This window comes from Phalaenopsis equestris, unplaced genomic scaffold, assembly GCF_001263595.1.
Source record: "Phalaenopsis equestris unplaced genomic scaffold, ASM126359v1 Scaffold000107, whole genome shotgun sequence".
Taxonomy (NCBI): Eukaryota; Viridiplantae; Streptophyta; class Magnoliopsida; order Asparagales; family Orchidaceae; genus Phalaenopsis; species Phalaenopsis equestris.
This window is the reverse complement of record NW_018164549.1, coordinates 4,503,446-4,523,712: the sequence shown is the minus strand read 5'-3', so window position 1 is coordinate 4,523,712 and position 20,267 is coordinate 4,503,446. Positions and strand designations below refer to the sequence as shown.

The 20,267-nt window shown below is 35.0% G+C and overlaps 1 protein-coding gene across 1 annotated transcript in view; it reads left to right on the top strand.

The window, feature by feature from the left end:
* Positions 1 to 8,118: 8,118 nt before the first annotated feature.
* LOC110020758 (phospholipid-transporting ATPase 3) overlaps positions 8,119 to 20,267 on the top strand; it is an 86,595-nt gene continuing 74,446 nt past the window's right edge. Inside the window, exons 1-5 of the mRNA XM_020718971.1 lie at positions 8,119 to 8,557; positions 15,402 to 15,467; positions 15,558 to 15,619; positions 15,808 to 15,889; positions 16,005 to 16,115. Coding sequence (XP_020574630.1) covers positions 8,348 to 8,557; positions 15,402 to 15,467; positions 15,558 to 15,619; positions 15,808 to 15,889; positions 16,005 to 16,115 — 531 coding nt within the window. The 5' untranslated portion in view covers positions 8,119 to 8,347. The remainder of the gene's footprint in view (positions 8,558 to 15,401; positions 15,468 to 15,557; positions 15,620 to 15,807; positions 15,890 to 16,004; positions 16,116 to 20,267) is intronic.

The following is a 20,267-nucleotide window of genomic DNA, read 5'->3' as shown; positions in this document are numbered from 1 at the left end:
GGTGTAGCTCCTTGGTGTAGCTCCTGTGACAGACGAAATTAGAGAAAGTCGTCTTAGATGGTTTGGTCACATTAAACATCGACCATCTGATAATCCAATTAGAAGACTAGATGTTTTAGATTCGACTTGTGTTGGATTCGACTTGTGTTAAGAAAGGCAGAGGTAGACCTTGGAAGACTTGGGCTTATTGTATAAAAAATGATCTTAATTTACTAGAACTAAATAAAAATATGACACTAAATAGGACACAATGGAGAAAAAGGATTCGACGTAGTGGGATTAAGGCTTTGTTGTTGTCGTATATCTCTAGATAGTGAGACATGAATTTGAACAAAACGCCAACTAGTATATGCATTTGAAGAAAAACATGATTTTTATAAAAGATTTTGGCTGTATAAATGCAGAATGTAAGGTTTGGGTATTAGATATGTAAATATATAGGTATTAGATGGTATATCTGTAAGAACAGACTGTAAGTTCAATCTCTATCTCCTGAAGTCTGAACTCTGATGCATTCTACTATTGCTAGCTTGGCAATCCCACAAGCCACATGTAAGCCAACACCTACTTTGTTTTAGTTTAATTTTCTGCATTTTGATGACAAGCATAATTTTTTCCCACTCCAGTGAAGTTCTTATGTATTTTAATTTAAGCCCACATTAAGTAATTATTTATATCTTTACTTTTTTCACGATAAAATATGCCACAAAATATTACATTCGGACTCCGGACGCAAATGAGGCGTCGTGAGTCCAGTGGTATTGTACCACGTGGCAAGTAGATCTCACCCCTTTAAAAAACCTACCCAACCAGTGTATTACAGTGAAGCCCATTTGCCACAAGTGGTAAGTTCCCACTGAACTTCGGATGTAAAATTTTCTCAAATTATAGAGGGTATAAGTTAAGCCAAGCTTGTAAATCTTTCACCAATCCTTGGTTTATGTGTCATGTTTCTGCACTTCATTAATTTACGGTGCGTTTGGGGTAGTTTGAGTGTTTCACGCGGCCCACGGGTCGACCGCGGGGTTCGACCCGCGGCCTGAGGTTAGTGTAAAAATAGAACCACGTTTTCGGATAAACGGGCAGAACACGCGAACCGAACAACACCGCGGAGTTTTAAAAAACGCTCTTGTACTTATAAGCTGCCCCAAACGGGCCCTTATACAATCCTTGGGAGCTGAAGAGATCTTGCAGTTTTCCCATTTTTGATTGCATCTCTGGTAATGGGATCCATGGTGAGAGAGGCTGTCTAAATGAAAGAGAAGGCTTGTGAAACGAAAGAGAAAGCTTCTGTTGTTGCTATATATATTCTAAAGGTTGTATATGTCCAAAGATTATGTTTCCTTAGATTATTCAGAAGATATGGTAATGTTGTCATAATATGTTATTTGTTGTTATTAGATATATGTTTTGTAATTTTGTTTATGTAGGCTATGTTCGCATTATATTAACTTAAGACTATAAATAATTATTGTACAACTTACTCAAATATATGTATGTGTTTTATTGAAAATGTTTTTCAAGTTTTTTTTTTATATATTTGTTAGTTGAAATAGTTAAAAAAAATATTTAGATTTAATCTTTTATTCTTATCATTACCAATCAGTTATTAGGTAAAAAAAAAAAAATTATATAATTAAAATTAAATAAACTATGCTCTAAATGAATCTTTTATATCATCATTAAAATTTTGTTTTAAATGAAAAGTTTTAAAGTAATGTTTTATTATATGTTCATAAAAATTCAGTTATAATCGAGCTTTTAAACAAGCCAAGCTCGAGCCACATTATTGAGCCCGAGCTAGATTTATTGTTTGAGCCGTGTTTAAATTAGGCGAGTTGAGCTCGAGTAAGTTGTGGCTCGAGCTCGACTAGACTCGTTTGCACCCCTAGCTCTAGACAAGCATTTGACTAGTTATATATGTTGGGTCAGTCGGTTGGAGAAGCACGAAGACTTCTTCTCATGACATGCAAGTATGATTCAGTTCTCTAATAAGCCATGAACATAGAAACCCTATTAATATGTCTTGGGAGATGGTCATACTATGCAACCCTTTTAAAATCCATCTCGAAAGTCATGCAGGAAAGTAAAAAAAGATTTTTAAATCTTGATTTTTTTAATCCTAAATTTTGATTCATCTTAATTATTTAGTTGAGTTTTATAGAAAAAAATTTATAACTTTAGATCCTTAAAGAACCTAAATGATTTACATGATTCTCAAACAAACCACAAGATAGAAAGGGCTAAACTGACAATCACATGCAAGAAGCAAAAAAGTAAAGCAAGCCAAATCAAATGAATAAGAAAAACCGAGCACTGCTGGGCCAGCATTATATCCCATAAATAGAAAAAAAAACAGTCAGGCGTCACATAAGTACACACCTTGTCTTAATTCTATACATGAATGAGATTTGGTATTAAGGAACGGAAAACCAGCCTATAGCTCATGGTTCCCTTCACGTGGTTTTACTTGCCTAACACCTCGAAACCCATGTTCATACTTTATTTCTAATTCATAACTCTCCTAAGGACTGTAAAAAGTAAATAAAAAAAAAATACTCAACCTGCATGAAAACAATGTTTGTATAAAGCTACCTACATGCAATGTCGTGAGCCATACCGGTGGAAGGAGAGCTAACATCACCTGCAAAAACTGTGATTTGATAAATGATTACAACTCTTCCCTATTGGACATGGCTCTCTGCAAGTAGACCGCCCATAACATACTAGTGACAAGTCTTACATCAGTAAGCACACAAAACAACACAAAAGTGATGCTTGGCTAAGGCAACCAAACTAGCTTAGAATTATAGCCAACACATCAAAAAAGACTACCTAGTACCCTAGTCCTTAGCCTAGCACACCATCTAGCATAGTGTCCGAATCACAACATCTAAGTGAGTGCATGGGTAAGCAAAAAGTTTTAGCGTATGTTTTGACGGGGTCGTCATCCCTGACCCCATCTTAAGGACTTAAGGATTCTAAGAGGTGCCACTATATGTAGGTGTTGAAAAAGCTTTTGAAAAACTGAATCACATATATGGTCCAAGCTAGATATGTAAGTAATTTCAAAAGTAGGTTTTGAAATGAAAAATGTGCATATGTAATAAAAATATAAAATTTTATACTTTAAAATAGGTCCTAAGAAAAGAAAAATGCTAAGTTGCACCTATTATACCCCTTGGAACCTTAGCACAACATACATATACTGATCATCGAAGTTGTAGCAAGTATTGCCCCGCCTAGGCATCCTCTTGGGCAATACTTGCTACCACGTTGTAGTCAGCAGTGAGTCACTTAACTAAGGAAGCAAATTTGCCTTCGAGACAAACATAAATGCACATGCAAATTTAAAGTGATCCAGTGCAATGTGATTGTCCTAGCATAGTATGAAAGATTAAAAAATGACAAACATTTGCCACTAGTATATGGAGTCATATAAAAATAACGATTGTGCTGAAGGTGCAAAGTGGTGCATGCAAGACATACAACAAGTATAGGTGAGTGTGCCGAAAAGACTGTGACTCAGGAGTGAGTGTATCGAGGAGGCAGTGACTCCGAGATTTAGTGTGACGAGGAGGTAATGACTCGAGAGAGTAAGTCTGTCGAGGAGGCACTAATTCGGTAGTGACTGTGTCGGCGAGTGTGCTGAGGAGGCAGTACTCAGGAGTGAGTGTGATGAGGAGGTAACGAATCATGAGTGAGTGTGTCGAGGAGGCAGTGACTCGAGAGATAGTGTGGAGAGGATGCAGTAACTCAGGAGCGTGAGTGTGTCGAGGAGACAACGACTTGAGAGTGAGTGTGTCAAGGAGTCAGTGACTTGAGGATGTGCATACGACAATCCATAGTGGTGTCAAAGGAAGATAAGGAAGTGTAGCTCTTGTTGGAGAGAACTACAAACCAGATGAGCTTGGTGGTAAGCCATCCACTCACATGATGTATGAATGGGTGAGATAGGTGTGTTAAGACACAAGCCCAAGCGCAAGGACTTCAAGCATGCAAGTCATTGATACTCATAATGCTATGCAAAAAAGCATGCAAAAGTGGAGATTGCAAGTGAAAACCACCTGTGACGTGGTGCAGAGTGACATAAGAATGTCACAAAGCAAATATGTAGAGTAACGTGCTGCTAGAATGCACCAGTACTCATCATGAACATATGAAAGCACATGCTCGAGAATGCACGATAGTGTGCAAGTGTGGATGTGCTAAAGCATGCAATGTGAAAAACATGCAATGAATGCAATATACCAAATGCAAATGATCAATCAATCGGTCAGGCCGGCGGCGGTGTCGATCGATCACTTCAACAGACTGTGGTCAATAAATCGATTGAGACAGTGGAGGCGTAGATCAATCATGTAGATCGAGAAGAGTTGATCGAGCTGGAGTGTGCAGATTATCAACGAAGGATGATCGATCGGGTTGGGGCATTCGACCGACAAAAGGGGGGTGGGGGCGGCCGATCGGCGGAGAAGGGCCGCCCCAGCCGATCGGTTGAGTCAACAGAAGTGGTTGATCGAATTGGTGTGGGCAATCGATCGATGAGGAAGGCTGATCAAGTCGGGGTGGCCGATCGACGAAGAATGGTCGGTCTAGCCGATTGGGTAGATGGCGACCGATCGATCAAATAAACAGAAGTGGTCAATTGAAACATCGTAGGCAGTTGATCAATGAAGAACAATCGATCTGGCCATGGCGGTCGATCGACAGAGAATGTTTTGTTGAGCCAATTAGGCCGGTGGCAGCCAATCGGGCCGGTGGCGGTCAATTGGGCCTGTGTCTGCCGATCGTCGAACCGACAAAAAGGAGTCGATCAAATCGGTTTGGGCAGTCAATCGATGAGGAATGATTGATCAGGTCAGGGCAGCCGATCGACATATAAGGATCGACCAAGCCGATTGGGCCAGTGACAGCTGATCGGTCAAATAGACCAAAAGTAATCTATCTGGATGATCGGGTTTGTGGTGGCCGATCGACCGAGTTGATAGGAGGAAAGTGCTGATTGAGTAAATGGCTGCATTTGATCAACAACAGAAGCAAAAATAGATGTTTTTTAATGTACATTTTTTAAATTCATGTGGTGCACACAATGAAAATGCGAACACATACAATATGAAAACGGATTAACTCCGACAATAGATCATGCTTGTCCTAACGAACTCACGAGAGGCCTAGGGTGCCCGATAGAGAGATGTACAAGTGCAATATTACATGAGGGAACATGATGCCCACCTCCATTTGCACGACGTTGAACGGGGAATCCCTTATAAAGAGTACTATCAGTGACCGAGAAGACGACCGTTGAAGGAGTGCCATCATCTTCTTGATAGGTGGATTTCAAATGTCCATCTGGGTGAAATCACCAAGGCAAACGATGAGATTAGTATAACACCAGCTTTTAGATTTTGGGTTAAAAAGAAAAAAGGATAGGTTTCACTCTTTGGAATCGTAGGGGCGAACGTAAAGCACTTAATTCTTTGGGGCTTCCTTTAAGTACACAAAAATACTAACTTAGCTTCTCTAGCATCCTAACCAAGGGGCTCGATAAATGAATGAACGAAAGATTAAGGGGTTTCACCCATCTGATAGTTAATTGAAATGTTCTCTGGGCTTGTTTGCGGTCCGATGTTGCTCTCGTAGGATGAAAATCTCCTTATTGTAGGAGAGAGGATGGCTAGATTCCTTCCAAGTGATGAGGAAGCTCTCATCGCTGGAGAGAATGTAGGACTCACTAGAGTTTCTCCTTCTACAACTCCTTCTCCAAAGATAGGAAGAAGCTCTCCTAAGCTCAACCCATGAGAAGTTGCCGGAGAGGAAGAAGAAAAACATAGAAATGAAGGAAAAGATAAAGAAGAAGAAGGAAAATGGCTTCCCTTGTCTTCTCCTTGATGACGATGAAAAAGCCCTCAAGAATCTCCTTGAAAGCTCCTTCCTAAGCTATCCCTTGTTCCTGCTCAGCTCCTCAACAAAAATGGTCTTCAATGGATGAAAATAGCCTTTCCCCATGGTTTCTTCTGTTGTAGGGAGTAGACCCTATGGTACCAAGCCCATTTCCTAATTTGTAATGGGCCCAAATCACTCCCGAAGCTATATTAGGGTGAAGAACTAGATAATAGGGAATAAACCACCGATCATGGTCGCTTCATCGGCAGAAATCTGGGGACCGAAGGGCGAAATTTGTGAAACGGGTTGAACTGTTGGACTCGAGTGTGGTCACACCACTGTAGCAATCGTCGAGGATTGGGAGTCGGTGTGGCCACGTCAGAGAGCCGACGTAAATACACCAACTCTCGCGTAGTCACACCAATGATCAACGTGGTCACAACACCTTCTGGCGTGGTCACGCTGGCCTTGGGACCTGAGCACCTCTCGCAAATTGGGCGTGGTCATGCCTACATCCCAACGTGATTACGCCGAAGTCTCTGTATGGCTGGCGTGTTCATCTTCGGGCGTGGTCACGCCAGAGGTAGGACTTTTGGGACTTTGGAGAGGCTTTGGTGCAGACACACCTAATTTAGGCGTGGCCACGCCATGGGCTGGGCGCGACCACACCTGAATTTGGCGTGGTCACGTCGGACTTCTCATAACTTGGGCTTCCACAAAAGCACGACAAGGGGGTTTCGGGTCTCATGGGACCCCGAATGATCAGATATGAGCGAGTTGTGATCCCCAAAACTCTGTAGGGGTCGTAAGTGCATATTAAGAGCTCCAGAAGGTGCTCCATATGCCTGTCACTGAGTAAGAACGGTTCCAACATGAAATCCATCTATCCAGACCTTAGGCTTAAGGCATGAACACGGTGTGGGGTAATTCCATCAACGATCTACATCATGAAGATGTCTGCATCGAAAAGGTACAACTTCATATCATAGGAACGAGCGTCAACGTGAAAGATACCGAAAGTGATGCCAATTTTACAACGATCGACTCAGAACACAATTATGACGGTGCAAACCACAATTATAGAGCCCGAAGCGTTCACTTAAAGGTCCTAAGGGCTCCTCGGTGGGCCGCGTACAACCACCGACACTGTCCCGTGTCACTCAGAAAGGGTGCCCCGCATTCCTTGCATCCAAAATGGATGCCAACATTTACATAAATACCACTCAATAGTTACTCAACTAAAATTAAGAAAAAAATACAAAAATTTTCAAACTATTTCTATACATGATATCTCATAAAATCAAATAAGTATATATCATAAAGTTACATAACTAACGAAATAAATAAAAATCATAAAATGCATAACACTTTATTAAAAAAAGCCAAAACAGTTTGAACGATTCAATTAGAAAATTAGTTAGAATTTGAGATAATTAAAAATAATAAACTTAATCATAAGTAAAATATAATATTACTTATAATATAACACTTAACCATAACGGTTTTGGACGTTATCCTTAACAGCTTTCACGATTGGTTTACGCGGAACAGCCTCTTAACGGCCGCCTAACGCCGCTTTCATGCGTCCAGTTAACCCCATCCCCATTACACCCACTTTAGCCGGCCTATAAATTTCGGCCATTTACATGCATACCACATAATTCTTATCATTTACATATTTACATTTTTACACACACACATATATATATAAGGAATTAGATATATAAAAACATAAAAGTTATGTCGATTTCAAGTCTGAAATTTAAAATAGTTTAGATATAAATCTTATAATTTTTATACGCTTTTATATCAATTAATATGCGCTGCGTGTCTTGACTTGTTGGTTGGCATCCCCGATATAAGAACTCTCAGGTCGGGAGTAAGGATACCCTCTGTCATAGTTGGTCTTAAAAAGGTGGTACTCGAATTGTTAGACACATTAGGGGCGGATGAAGACTCTTATAATAATCTCAATTATTATTTATATTCATCAAATTTTAATATTGTAATTATATAAAAATTTTATGTATAAAATTATATTTCATTTTAAAATTAATGAAATTAATATTTTTTATTAAGTTATTAAAAATTTTGAATTTTATATTTTATAAATCAAAGTCATTAAATATTATATAATAAAATTATAAAACTATGTGATATATATCTAAAAATATTTAATTTTTTAAATATTCAATAATGTTATTATTGTTAGCATCGATCGAGAGAGGGAGAGTAGGAACAGAAAGAGTAGAGCGCAGGTATTTTTTTTCAATCTGAGGAAGCAAGACGGCTGCTTCATTTTTCTCGGAGACAAAGGCCGAATCCCACTGTTCCAATCGGAGATAGTTTTTCTTCTTTTCATTTCCGATCTTCTCGTCCCTGTGATTCTTGTACAATAGGTCAGATTTGGTCTCGCGATCCTCAGCTGATCGACGTGCTGCTGGGGGGAGCGGAGGAAGGGATGAGCGGGCACTGGGATCGAATTAGGGCATCCACGGTGCGGCTTGGCGGGAACAGCAGCGCTTCGTTGAGTGGTAACTCGTTTGGGGATGGGGGACTCCGGCATACCTCGTCCCAGACGGTGCGACTTGGCCGGATCCAGCCGCAGCACCCGAGCCATCGCACGATCTTCTGCAACGATCGGGAGGCTAATCTTCCCGTTAGGTTTAAGGTCTTTTAGATTTGCTCTTTTAAACTCCTTTGGAATATTTGCTTGTTTTAGATTCTCTTCTTGTTATAATGGGTTGATGACGTGAGTTTATAAAAAAATTTCACTTATTCGTTTTAGTTGCTAAGGCGTATTAGTTCATGAAAACTTTTGTAGTGGTGATTGTAGTAGTGTAGAGATCAGTCAATTGTGATGTTTTCTAGATAGTTTAGTAATGGTCGTTTGCTGCTGAAGATGAATGCTTGGTTCCTTAATTTCTATTTTAGATTCAAGAAAGGAAGTGTACATCAGGTAATGGGATCACGATGTATTCATTTACATTACACTCAAGAAGGAAACCATTATTTAGCATGAACATATGATTTATTAGAAAGAAAATTTGAAATTTCGTTGAATCAAAGATATTTTCATGCTTGCCTCGTGTATTGTTTTTATAAATCTTCTCATTCATTGTTTGCTTCTTAAGTTAGTAGATTTGGCTGCACAATTCATTTGTCAACCCTGTTGAGAAAAGACATGCTTGATTTATTATGGATAAGCTCAGTAACAGAATGACAAACTCCCCTGATAATAGCTAGTAGTACGATAACCAAAAGATTATGATATCCATAAATTACTAAGCGCTTGTTTGGGATTTTGTAACTTTTATATTGTTAACAATAAAGTTGTTGACAGAAAGGTAAAGTTTTTAAAGTTATTGTGGTTATGTTATAGCTTTTATGCAACAAGAACTCATATATCAGCCTTTTTTAATACTGCCACATCGTTATAAATATGATTATGAAAAGTTCATCCTCACCATGAAAATTTCTCAGAAGCAAGAAAGTTTTTGTCAAATAAAAGTGTGGTAGTTTTTTGTAAAATGAAGCTGTTAAAATGCTTTCCCAAATGCAACTTAAATGGCAACTCCAAATTCGACAAATGATGGCTCCAAGCAAAGCTATAAGTTAAAACCAAAGCCAACAATTTGATTCTAGCCTTCCATAAACCAATACCAACAATTAAATAGTGGCGAATGAACCTTTTTAAGATTTTAACCAATCGCCATTTGAATCAGCCACAGACTATTCTTAACCACATAAGCTGACCTAGACCTAAGAAATCAACTCAGTAGAGACCACATCCCACTCTTTTAAGGATTCCATCACTATAGGCTTGTACCAGAAGAACTAAAATTGAAAATTACAAATCCAAAATAACTACCAACTAATGAAGCATAACTAATCTTGCTCGAAATATTAATTGCTTTAGGTGGTTGATGAGCATAAATCTATAAATCTCCACTAAGTCCAATTGGCTTAGGCAAATTTGACTTTGACAATGTTTGCATTTGACATTCAATAAGCTGATTATGATTTTCTTGCTGCACTTTTTGTATCTTAGAATCATCACAAATAAGTCTATCATGATGATATCTCTAAAATGTACTAGTAGTAGTTGATACAATTTTATCATCCATGATAGTTTTATGAACAAGATGATACTATGATGCACAATTGCGGACGTAGGGACATGAACAGAAGATATATTTATTATTAGAATTATAGAACATGAACATGCACTTGACATTTTAACACACACACACACACATATGATTCAAAATAGCATTACCATTCTAGTATTTATTTTCTTGAAGGTTCTTATTTCTGGCTTCAACCGTTCCACTTCCTTCTCATCCGATTTAAACTTCACTTAAACTTCACTTTTTTTTTTTTTATTTAAATCAACAAAGAAGTTTAATATTTCATAATTAGTTGTCAGTTTTCTACCAATATCTTCATGGAACTTTCATTCAAAATAGACAGTTCATGCAAATGATTAATTTGACAATGAAAATGCTGAATATTAAATTGCATCCTAAATGATACTAGTAAAGATACTATATGTTTATAACTAAGTTGTAGAGGATGAGATGGTTGAAAAATTGAAAGCAGATAAACATCATATATATAATTTATACGTATATGGAGGGGCGATCTCTTTAAATAAAGGTTACCCAAATAGCTTAACTATAAATTTTGATGAATGATGTAGTTTTAGAACCAACTCTATTAATGGATATTTGAGTTTCAAGTTTCTTTAAGGCATTTGCCACTAATAAATTCTTTGAAATACTGACGTGATATAGCTTTTTATAAGATTTTTTTAGTTGTTTTATTAAGAAACTAAGCCCCAAAAATAAAATCAACATAAGTTTGATTATTCATTCTAGATGTAATTCTCTTTATAAAGCATCAAGGGCTGTATTGTTAGAGTGCCCGATTGGTTCATTATTTAGAGTATATGATTGCTTCACTGTGCTTTCATGCATAATTTTAATCTCTACTAGAAATTCTAGCTTAAATATGTTCTCATTCTCAAATTTATTTTTAGAACCTTATTTGACTCCTTTTGAAGTATAGATTTTGGTTCATGATATGATCTATTATAGATGTAAATTTAGCCTCATTATCAAATGTAGGCTTACATCATGGCTGGAAATTATATTTTGCAACCAATAAATCTACATAATATTTATGAACTGCAATTGTTTCAATAAAGTCTAATTCAATCGTATATGATTCTTTTTACAAGCTTTAGTTTTAAAAGATGGCATTAATTTTCCCATAATAAAGTTAAATGTATTCTAATATAATTTTCATTGTATTTTTTGACATCCAATTATTTTTAAATCCTCATATAATGCCTTTGGTGACTTTATTTTCATTCATTATTAATATGTTGCCCATGCCTTTTAATGAAACAAATAATTGGAATATAATAGTTTTAAGATAATTAATATTTAGCTACAATGCCTATAAACCTTGCATAATACTTAAACACGCCATAATTAATTTATTTAAAATCTTGAAATCAATAATGTTTCCTGTTTCTATATTCATTTCATGATAGATTTCCCTTAATGTTTAAATTTCATATGTTGCCAAAATGATGATGCTACCATATGCTTTGCAATATTTTGATGTAGGCCATTTTAGATCTATGTTTCTAATATAACTAAATGATCACACAAAAGAAATTGGAATTTAGAGATTAAATCACTAGTTAAAGAAAACTTGCTATTTTTGGATGTAAACTTGAGCAACTCGAATAAAGTGATCATGTACTGATTGGTCTAAATAAAAAAAATCAACTTGAAAAAAGTGATAATGCAACTTGAGCAACTCAATTCTACACTTCATATTTTTTTCATTAGTTTAGTTGGCAGAAAAATTGCTTCCATTGTGAATCTTTCTGGCATGAAACTAAAATGTTTTGCTGTATTAATTTAATTTTTAAGCCTATGTTCCGTTACTTGATAGCATAATTACATTTATATCTTTCAAGTTCATTTATCATTACTGCATATTTCAACATCTCCGTTAATATTGGTTTTAAATATTTTTTCCAATCATTTTGCATTCTTGGTAATCTTCAAGATTATATTGAAAATATTTATTTGCTAAACCATTGCAATATTAGACATATCTCTCCAAATGTCAATAGTGTCGTATTCGGACATATTCTTCACTTTTATGCAAATGTCAATAGTGTCGTATTCGGACATAATTCGGACATAATGTCAATAGTGTCGTATTCCAAATGTCAATAACTGAGGCATGTTCTGTTACTGGTTTGAACACCTTGTTGTGGTCAAGTGAATTGTTTGCATCATCTCAAAAATGGTTAGAGAGACTTCTCATGAGGGCTTTCTTGTGGGAGGACCGATGTTGAAGAATAAACAGGTCCTTTGTGGACATGCCTCAGATATATAAGTAGAAATTATGGTGTCCAGCTTCGTTTGTACCTGTTTGTTACAGTGCTGCTGTTTGAGACTGCATAAAGGTGAAAGGAATGGCCGAATTAAACGCCTTAGTTACATTCTTTTGGGCATAACATTATTATTAAATTGTAGGGAATATTAATATGAATACCTATTATTTTAGTTGTGTCCTGGGGGATTTTAGCATGGTTAACTCGGTAAAAAGTGTTTAGCCAAAATGCAGCTTTTAACAAATGAATTGTGAAAATTATATCAAAGGGCATACCTTAGATGTAGGATGGACTGAAAATGAATTAGAATTTTGTATCTGGCCAAGCTCTTTTTTTTTTTTTTGATTTGTTGCTAGATTTGAGTATGGATAGATTAGATAATAGCTTAAATTCAAGGTTTAGTGATTTTATATTAGATTATATATTAAAGAGGGTGAAAAAAATATATATAAACTAACCAAATAAAGAGAAAAGAAAAATAAAGATTTAACTTCAGTAATGTGTATTAAAGATGAAAATTAAAAAGTGATTTTCTTAAAGAAGGATATTCAACATAGGTGGGTGAGTTATTTTGATAATTTTTTCAATGAAGTTTTTGAAAATACAACGAACCTTAATGGTCTTAATGTCGTTAATAATAAGAAAATATTTTATTTGTGCTGTCGTATTAGTAAAAAATGAAGTTGAGGAGGCTTTAAAGAAAACCAAGGTTGAAAAGTCTATAGAATTGAAGTGTAGAAATATTTAGGAGATTCAAGAGCTTCTCTGCTTACTAAACTTTTTAATATTATTTTAAAAACTATAAAGACGCCCAAGGAGTGGAGGAAGAGATTTTGGTCTGTATTTTTAAGAATAAAGGAAATGGACAAGTGTGCCCAAATTATAGAGGAATTAAGTTAATGTGCATACTTTAAAATTATGGGAGAGGGCAATTGAATATAGTTTAAGCGTATTTTAAAGATTTCTCATAATCAGTTTGGATTTATGTGGTTGGGTCAACTATGAAAGATTTATATTTATTGAGAGGTTTGATGGAGAAGTATAGAGAGAATAAGGAAGATCTACATATGATTTTTATTGATTTAGAAAAAAATTACGATAAGGTTCCAAGTGATATCTTTTTGGAGAGTTCTAGAGAAGAAAGATGTTGATATGATTTATATTCAAGTTGTATACTAGAGTTGTTACTTGTGTTCAAACATGGGAATTGAACAAATATTTTTAATTTTTTTGCTTTAGTTGTGAATGCTTTTATCAGACATTTACAAGAGGATGTACCTTGGCGTATGCTTTTCACTGATGATGTCTTTATGTGGATAAGAGTAGAGAAAGATCTTTGGATAAACTTTTATTAGGAAGGTCTTCATTGGAGTCTAAAGGTCTTCGTTTGAGTAGAACTAAAACTCAATACATGGAATGTAATTTTAGTAGTAGTAGCTCTAGTGATAGAGTTGTAACTATGGGTGATCAAATCATTAAAATGTGTGAACGCTTTAGATATTTTGGTTCTATTATTCAAAGTGATAGTGATATATACGGGGATGTTATTAGTAGAGTTCAAGTTGGTTGGTTGAAGTGAAGGAATGCTTCACGACTATTGTGAAAGAAAAATTTTATGAGATGTTGGTGAGACCTGTAATACTCTATGGCGCAGTATGTTGGCCTTTAAAAGAGAAACATAAAGCTAAGTTAAGTGTTGCCGAGTTGAGAATGCTTAGGTGGATGAGTGGCTTTACATTTGGAGACAATGCGAAATGAATATATCTATGATAGGGTTGGTGTAGCTCTAGTGGCTGACAAAATTAGAAGAAATCGTCTTAGATGGTTTGATCACATTAAACGTCAACCATTTGATGATCCGGTTATGAGAGTTGATGTTTTAGATTCGACTTATGTTAAGAAAGACAGAGTTAGACCTAGAAAGACTTGGACATATTTAATAAAAATAATCTTAATTTATTAGAATTAAATGAAAATATGACACTCAATAGGACACAATGGAGAAAAAGGATTCATGTAGCCCACCCATTTAGTGGGATAAAAGCCCGCTCTTGTTGTTGTAGCTAGATTTGGATATGCCTTGAACTTATAAAAAAGTTTTCAATCTTGTTTATTAAATTTTTAATGAGTTCAAGCCGCTGTAATTGAGCCTAACTATTTATGCGTAGGTTGCCAATATTTTAAGCAAACGTTCATATTGCTAATCGCAATCTTATTTATATACTCAGCTTCATTCACTCAACATTATTTTTGATTTTTTATGAATAAAAAAATATATATTTGATCTATCAACCTAACTATTTGTTCAATATTTTCAATATCAAATGCCAATAAAAAATAAATTAGTTTTTTAATAAATTCTGATAGCTATTTGCTTAATTCTTTCATGACCTAGTATAAAAATAACTTTTAATGTGTTTTAATGTGCATATGACATAGAAAATTAACATAATGTTGAATAAAGATTCAAATATGTAACTAAGTCATCTTTATATCAGCATTTTTTCTAGCTCTTACAGAGCTACTTGTTAAACCCCAAACCAGCATGTTCATTAATAAATGAATGACTGGTCAATGTAATATTCAAATTTGTACATTTTTATATCAAGCTTTAACATTTTAGTTCAAGTTTTTTCAAATATCTAATTTAATGAACTTTTCAATTTTATTGTATGAATGAGCTCATTAAAAATTTAATAATCCTTGTATGAATGAGCATTGAGCTTTTCAATTTTATTGAGTACGTTAGTTTGCCTAAAACCTTACTTAAATGCATGGGCTAAGGCTGCTGTGAGTTAAAAAGTTGGGATTGGCTTTGTAAATCAACATTGTGTGTTTCTTTACCTAATCCCAATTATTTGGGATTAGCTTTATGAATCCACTCTCCAGTCATGGCTATTGTTTGGTGCTTGTGTTATTTACCTGTAGTACAAATATTCTTACAAAGCTTTTATTCATTTCCTTCAGTTCTCTATCCTTTGTCTATCTCAATCTGTTCAGATTAATTTTTTCTACTTTTTTTATTGTTATATATTTTATCATTCATTGATGAAATTATTACTCTCCAACATCCCATTTTCGTTGTTTTTTGCAGGGAAATTCTGTGTCAACTACAAAGTACAACGTCTTTACATTTTTACCAAAAGGATTATTTGAACAGGTAATATGATTTTTAATTTTTTTATGCTGCGATCATTGCCTCTTTTTTTCTAATCCTGTCATTCTGAGGATTATGTATTTGAAATAACAGTTCAGGCGGGTTGCAAATTTATATTTTCTGATGATCTCAATATTGTCAACCACCCCAATCAGGTAAGTCTGTTTGTATGATAGATCTTTTTGTTTTTTCTTGTCCTATTTACTCTTACTGTATATTTACATTTTATATTTTCCATACATTTTTGTTTAACTCACAAGTTACTTTATGTTAAATTTCTTAACCAAGAGTTGGTTAATTGCCTGATGCCTGTGTTCAGAAAATTATTTCTTTAAACCTGCAGTCCTGTTCACCCCATTACAAATGTGGTTCCACTTAGCCTTGTTCTCCTGGTCTCTCTTGTCAAGGAAGCGTTTGAGGACTGGGTATCATAACTTTTATTTTTTATTTTTATTTCCATTGCCTTGTGGGGTTTTACTGACTTCATTAGTTGATTTTTTTGCACCAGTTTAATATCTTTCATGTATTCTTTATCAACAGAAACGTTTGCAGAATGATATGTCTATTAATAACACTCCAGTTGATGTATTACAAGATCAGAAGTGGGAGTCTGTTCCTTGGAAAAAGCTGCAGGTTGGAGACATTGTGAAGGTAGATTCATGTTGGAGACTTCTTGTTATGGTCGCTAGCATTCGATTGTCCTGCTTTGCATTTTGTTTCCAATGAATCTTTTACTTTCAGGGTTGGTTATTGATATTCTGTCCATCTTGTTTTACCTTCATAACTAACACCTATAGCTCTATTTTCTTGTCTATCTGTTCGATGATCTATCTATTTTATTGCGGCAATTTACAGATTTAGTTGTTAGTAGGAAAAGAATGAGCTGAACAATTAGATCTTTGTGGAAAAAAAAAATCATATTCTCATTTGAATTTTCATTATATACAAAATGTTCAGGCATTCAACATTTATCCTTTATGTTTTTGAGTGCTTCAGTTGCTAGCTTATAACAAGTTACTAGGATCTCCTTTTTATATTCTATGTCCCTCCTTGGTGCCCAACCTTCCCTTTTTAGGTGTGAGGCATGAAAACTTTACTATTACCAATATAATACAGAAATTGACCTTTTATACCTCTTACCATCATTTATGAAACTAGATATTTTTTTTTTTTTTTTTGCATTTGCTATTTTCTTTTGGTATGCCATCCACTAAAATATATATTTCAGAAAAAGAATGTTTTAATCAGCCATATTGTCTAGCCTTAAGTGTCTATCATGTTGGTTTTGAGTGCTTGTGTTATATATTTTTTCTTAGAGATGTATCAACTTGCTGTTAAATTGGTTTTATTGTTCTTTAGGTACTTGTCATCAGAATTGTCGCAATCATCTAGCCGGTATTTGTCTATTGGAACTGTAAATAATTTGATGTGCTAGTTTTTCAATTTTTTTTCTATTGGAACTGTAAATTGATTAGATGTGCTATTACTATTTTAGTTCCTTGCCTGATCAAGAGGAAGGTGATTGTGTTCCGGCTGTTGGTTTCTGATTTGTACTTTGGGATATTTTCTTCGTAATGCTCCTCAATTACCCTTTTTAGGTGTGAGACAGTGTATACCATATTTTTATTGTTTTGAATGAAATTTAATGTTTTTGTTTTTTTGGCTCTTGATTAGTTTTTGTGGCAGCAATTTTGAAAAATGCTTGCTTAGACACCTTCGTTTGCTCTACTATATGATTTCAGGCGTTGTTTTGCTAGGCCTGCCTTATATATGGTTTGGGTACTTTCTTCGTAAGCTTTTAATTAGTATACACTGTCCGCTTTTATTGGTGCTCCCAGTTTTGTTTAGAAGTTGAGTTATAATACCACGGCCCCAGCTGTTTAGTGTTGTGATGAAAATTAGGGGTGTCAATTCGGGTTAATGGATTGGTTGAAGTCTTATCCGAATTTGATTCGATTCGATTGTGCATGATCTGAACCTGTCCTGACTTTAGCTTGACAAACCCAATCCGCCTTCAACTAGATTGATCCATACCAGACCTGCATAACCTATTTAACATAAGACATAATAAATAATTGGGTGAAATTTGGTTTCAAGTTGGCTTGTAAAATTTAATTTGGCCTGGTAGTACAACCCAAACTTGACTAAAAAAAGTAAACAGGTCAGATTCTAGACCCGAATCCGACCCAAAAGTTAATTGTGTTAATCAGAACCTGAAATTTGTTGAGTCATGTTGGGATTGAACTATCATGCTGGGTCAATTTGTTACATTCCTAACTTAAAATATATGAGGCGTGTTTGTGATTTAATTTAATTCTATTGGTAAGTCCCCCATGAAGTGTTCTTTTTGTTCTCGATGTACCATAATGCGTCTGTGATAAATTTGGACTGCTACCAATTGGGTGGGTGAGTTTGAGTTTCTCAAATTTTCAACAATTCATCATATAATGATCTGTTCTAATTATAGACTAAAATATAACCAACGTAATTACATTTAACAACAATCACATAATCTATCCATCAAAACAAAAGTGAAATTTACTTCGATAGATATTTATTCTAGATTATCTATACAATTAGAGCATATATTGAAGTATTAGTAATCCTGTAGTCATAATATAGTGGATACTGTACTGCCATCTTGTTTCCCAAGGCAACATAACCAGTAACAATAAAAAACACTAAATTAAGAAAAGAGTGAATTTACAATGTAAGCATAGTAGGTGAAACATATTTTCTAATACATATGCAACTTATTGTTCATGCAAAATGCATGAAGAATAAGCCCCGGATACATCATTGTAAGCTCATCTATTAACAAAACTAATGAACATGCAAGGTAACATGAATGGATAAGTATCTGCATATCAAAATTATTTAGTTGGTAACTTGCATATTATATATCAAACTAAATATTCAATGTACATATATCATAGTCATATTTAGCTCAATGTAAAAAATGTGCATCACAACAATCAATGAATTCAGTTTAACTTGTTGGTCCCGAGTATTAATAAGAATGTTTCCACCAGTTGAAACTTAAATTCACTCAATTATCGCCTGTGACTTACTTGAAATAAAATGTTATTCTTTGGCTTGTGGATGGTTTGCTTCAATGTCATTCATTTTAACTGAAAAATAACTCGATATATGTATAGTTATACATTTGTATATGTTTTTTGAATTTCATGAAATTAAATAACAGCCATATAGTTTCACTAACATGATGTAAATTTTTTAGCACCAATCATTACATGATATCTAACAGGTACTGTGATTCACTTGAATTATAAAAGCAAAAAAAATTCATCTTTTTCATATATCAAATGGGTTTTTTTTTTTAACTGAGAAGGGTACATATACCTTTCAATAAACACAATTCACCTGCCTCAAAGTAAAAAACTTGATTTTAAGTTTTTTTCGATTTCTTTGATTCATATCATTTTAAGTCCAAGTAGCAGATCCTAGATTATACCTAATACCACAAGACAAACTTTGGATAATTTAATTTTGTACCTTAATAAGATTGATCATTATTTACACAAATGAACTTAACATATGAAATTGATAAAAAGTTGCCAAATTTGTATATTTATCAGCAAGTTTAGATATTTAGGTTTGCCCTCTATCATTAAGTATATTTGGAATGATTCTAGATTAAGGCTAATTTTTGTGTGTTGACCTGTAATGCTGACACCTAAGGGCTTGTTCTTTATTATCATAAGGGCAATTTAGTCATTTGACATTTATTATTGTTTAGTATAAATAGGCTAATATGGTTAGGGTTAGGACATGCATAAGATTGTTCTCTTTAAGTCTTAGGTTAGGGTTTGGGAGAGATTTCCTAATTGTCGAATTGTAGGAATTGGGAGAGATTACCTACTTCTTAAACTGTAGGTGTTTGTCTTTGTATTCATGTTGTTTGGAATTATTTAAAAAAAATGGTTTGTCCTAATTTTTGTGGAAGGTCGTGCAAATTTTTGCATCAGATTATATCAAGTGGTGTCAGAGTATTTGACATGGGAATCAGATGGATCGGGCCTTCAAACTAGCTGGATAGAGTATGGCTATGATTCACCTCTCAACTTAGGGGAAGTAACAACCGAATCACTGGAAAAGTTTTTATCCATTGAAAACTGATTCAAGCGTTTGAAGGAGATGATTATTTTGCAAACCCTAACCAAGGGTTAGGCGGACATTCATTGGCCAAATTGAATGGGAAAGAGATCGGTTAAGAGGAATACGACGAAAGCATCCACCATCAGGAATCTCCTCTCAAAGCTTCGATGGGTGGTGGATTAGAGATTTTTGATGGAGGTGGTTAAGCCAAAATACGGAAAAGGGGCTATGGAGGAGCACGAAGAATAAATTAGAAACTGGGATAGAGTATGGCTATGATCGAAGAATGAAGTTTTACCTTTGATACATGTGGAGAACACTGGAGGGAGAGGAAGTTGGGTTGGAGATACTAGGGCTAGGAAGTTGAAGTTGTTGATTTTCGAGGGGGAATGCACATATGGGTGGGTATATCGGGTGGAGCAATATTTCACAATGAATGACTAAATGGGGAGGAGATGCTCATGGTGGCAGGATTATGTTTGGAGAGAAAAGCTTTAACATGGTTTTAGTAAAGGGAGTTTAAGTGCTTGATTCACTCGTGGTAGGAATTTAAGTATTGCTTGTTGGAACATTTTTGAGCCATTCAGAAGGAGACCTACATGAGCAATTCTTTGCATTGACTCGGGAAGAAACTGTTATGGAGTATAGGGAGAGATTCAAGCTCTTGTTGGGGAGAGGGGGGGG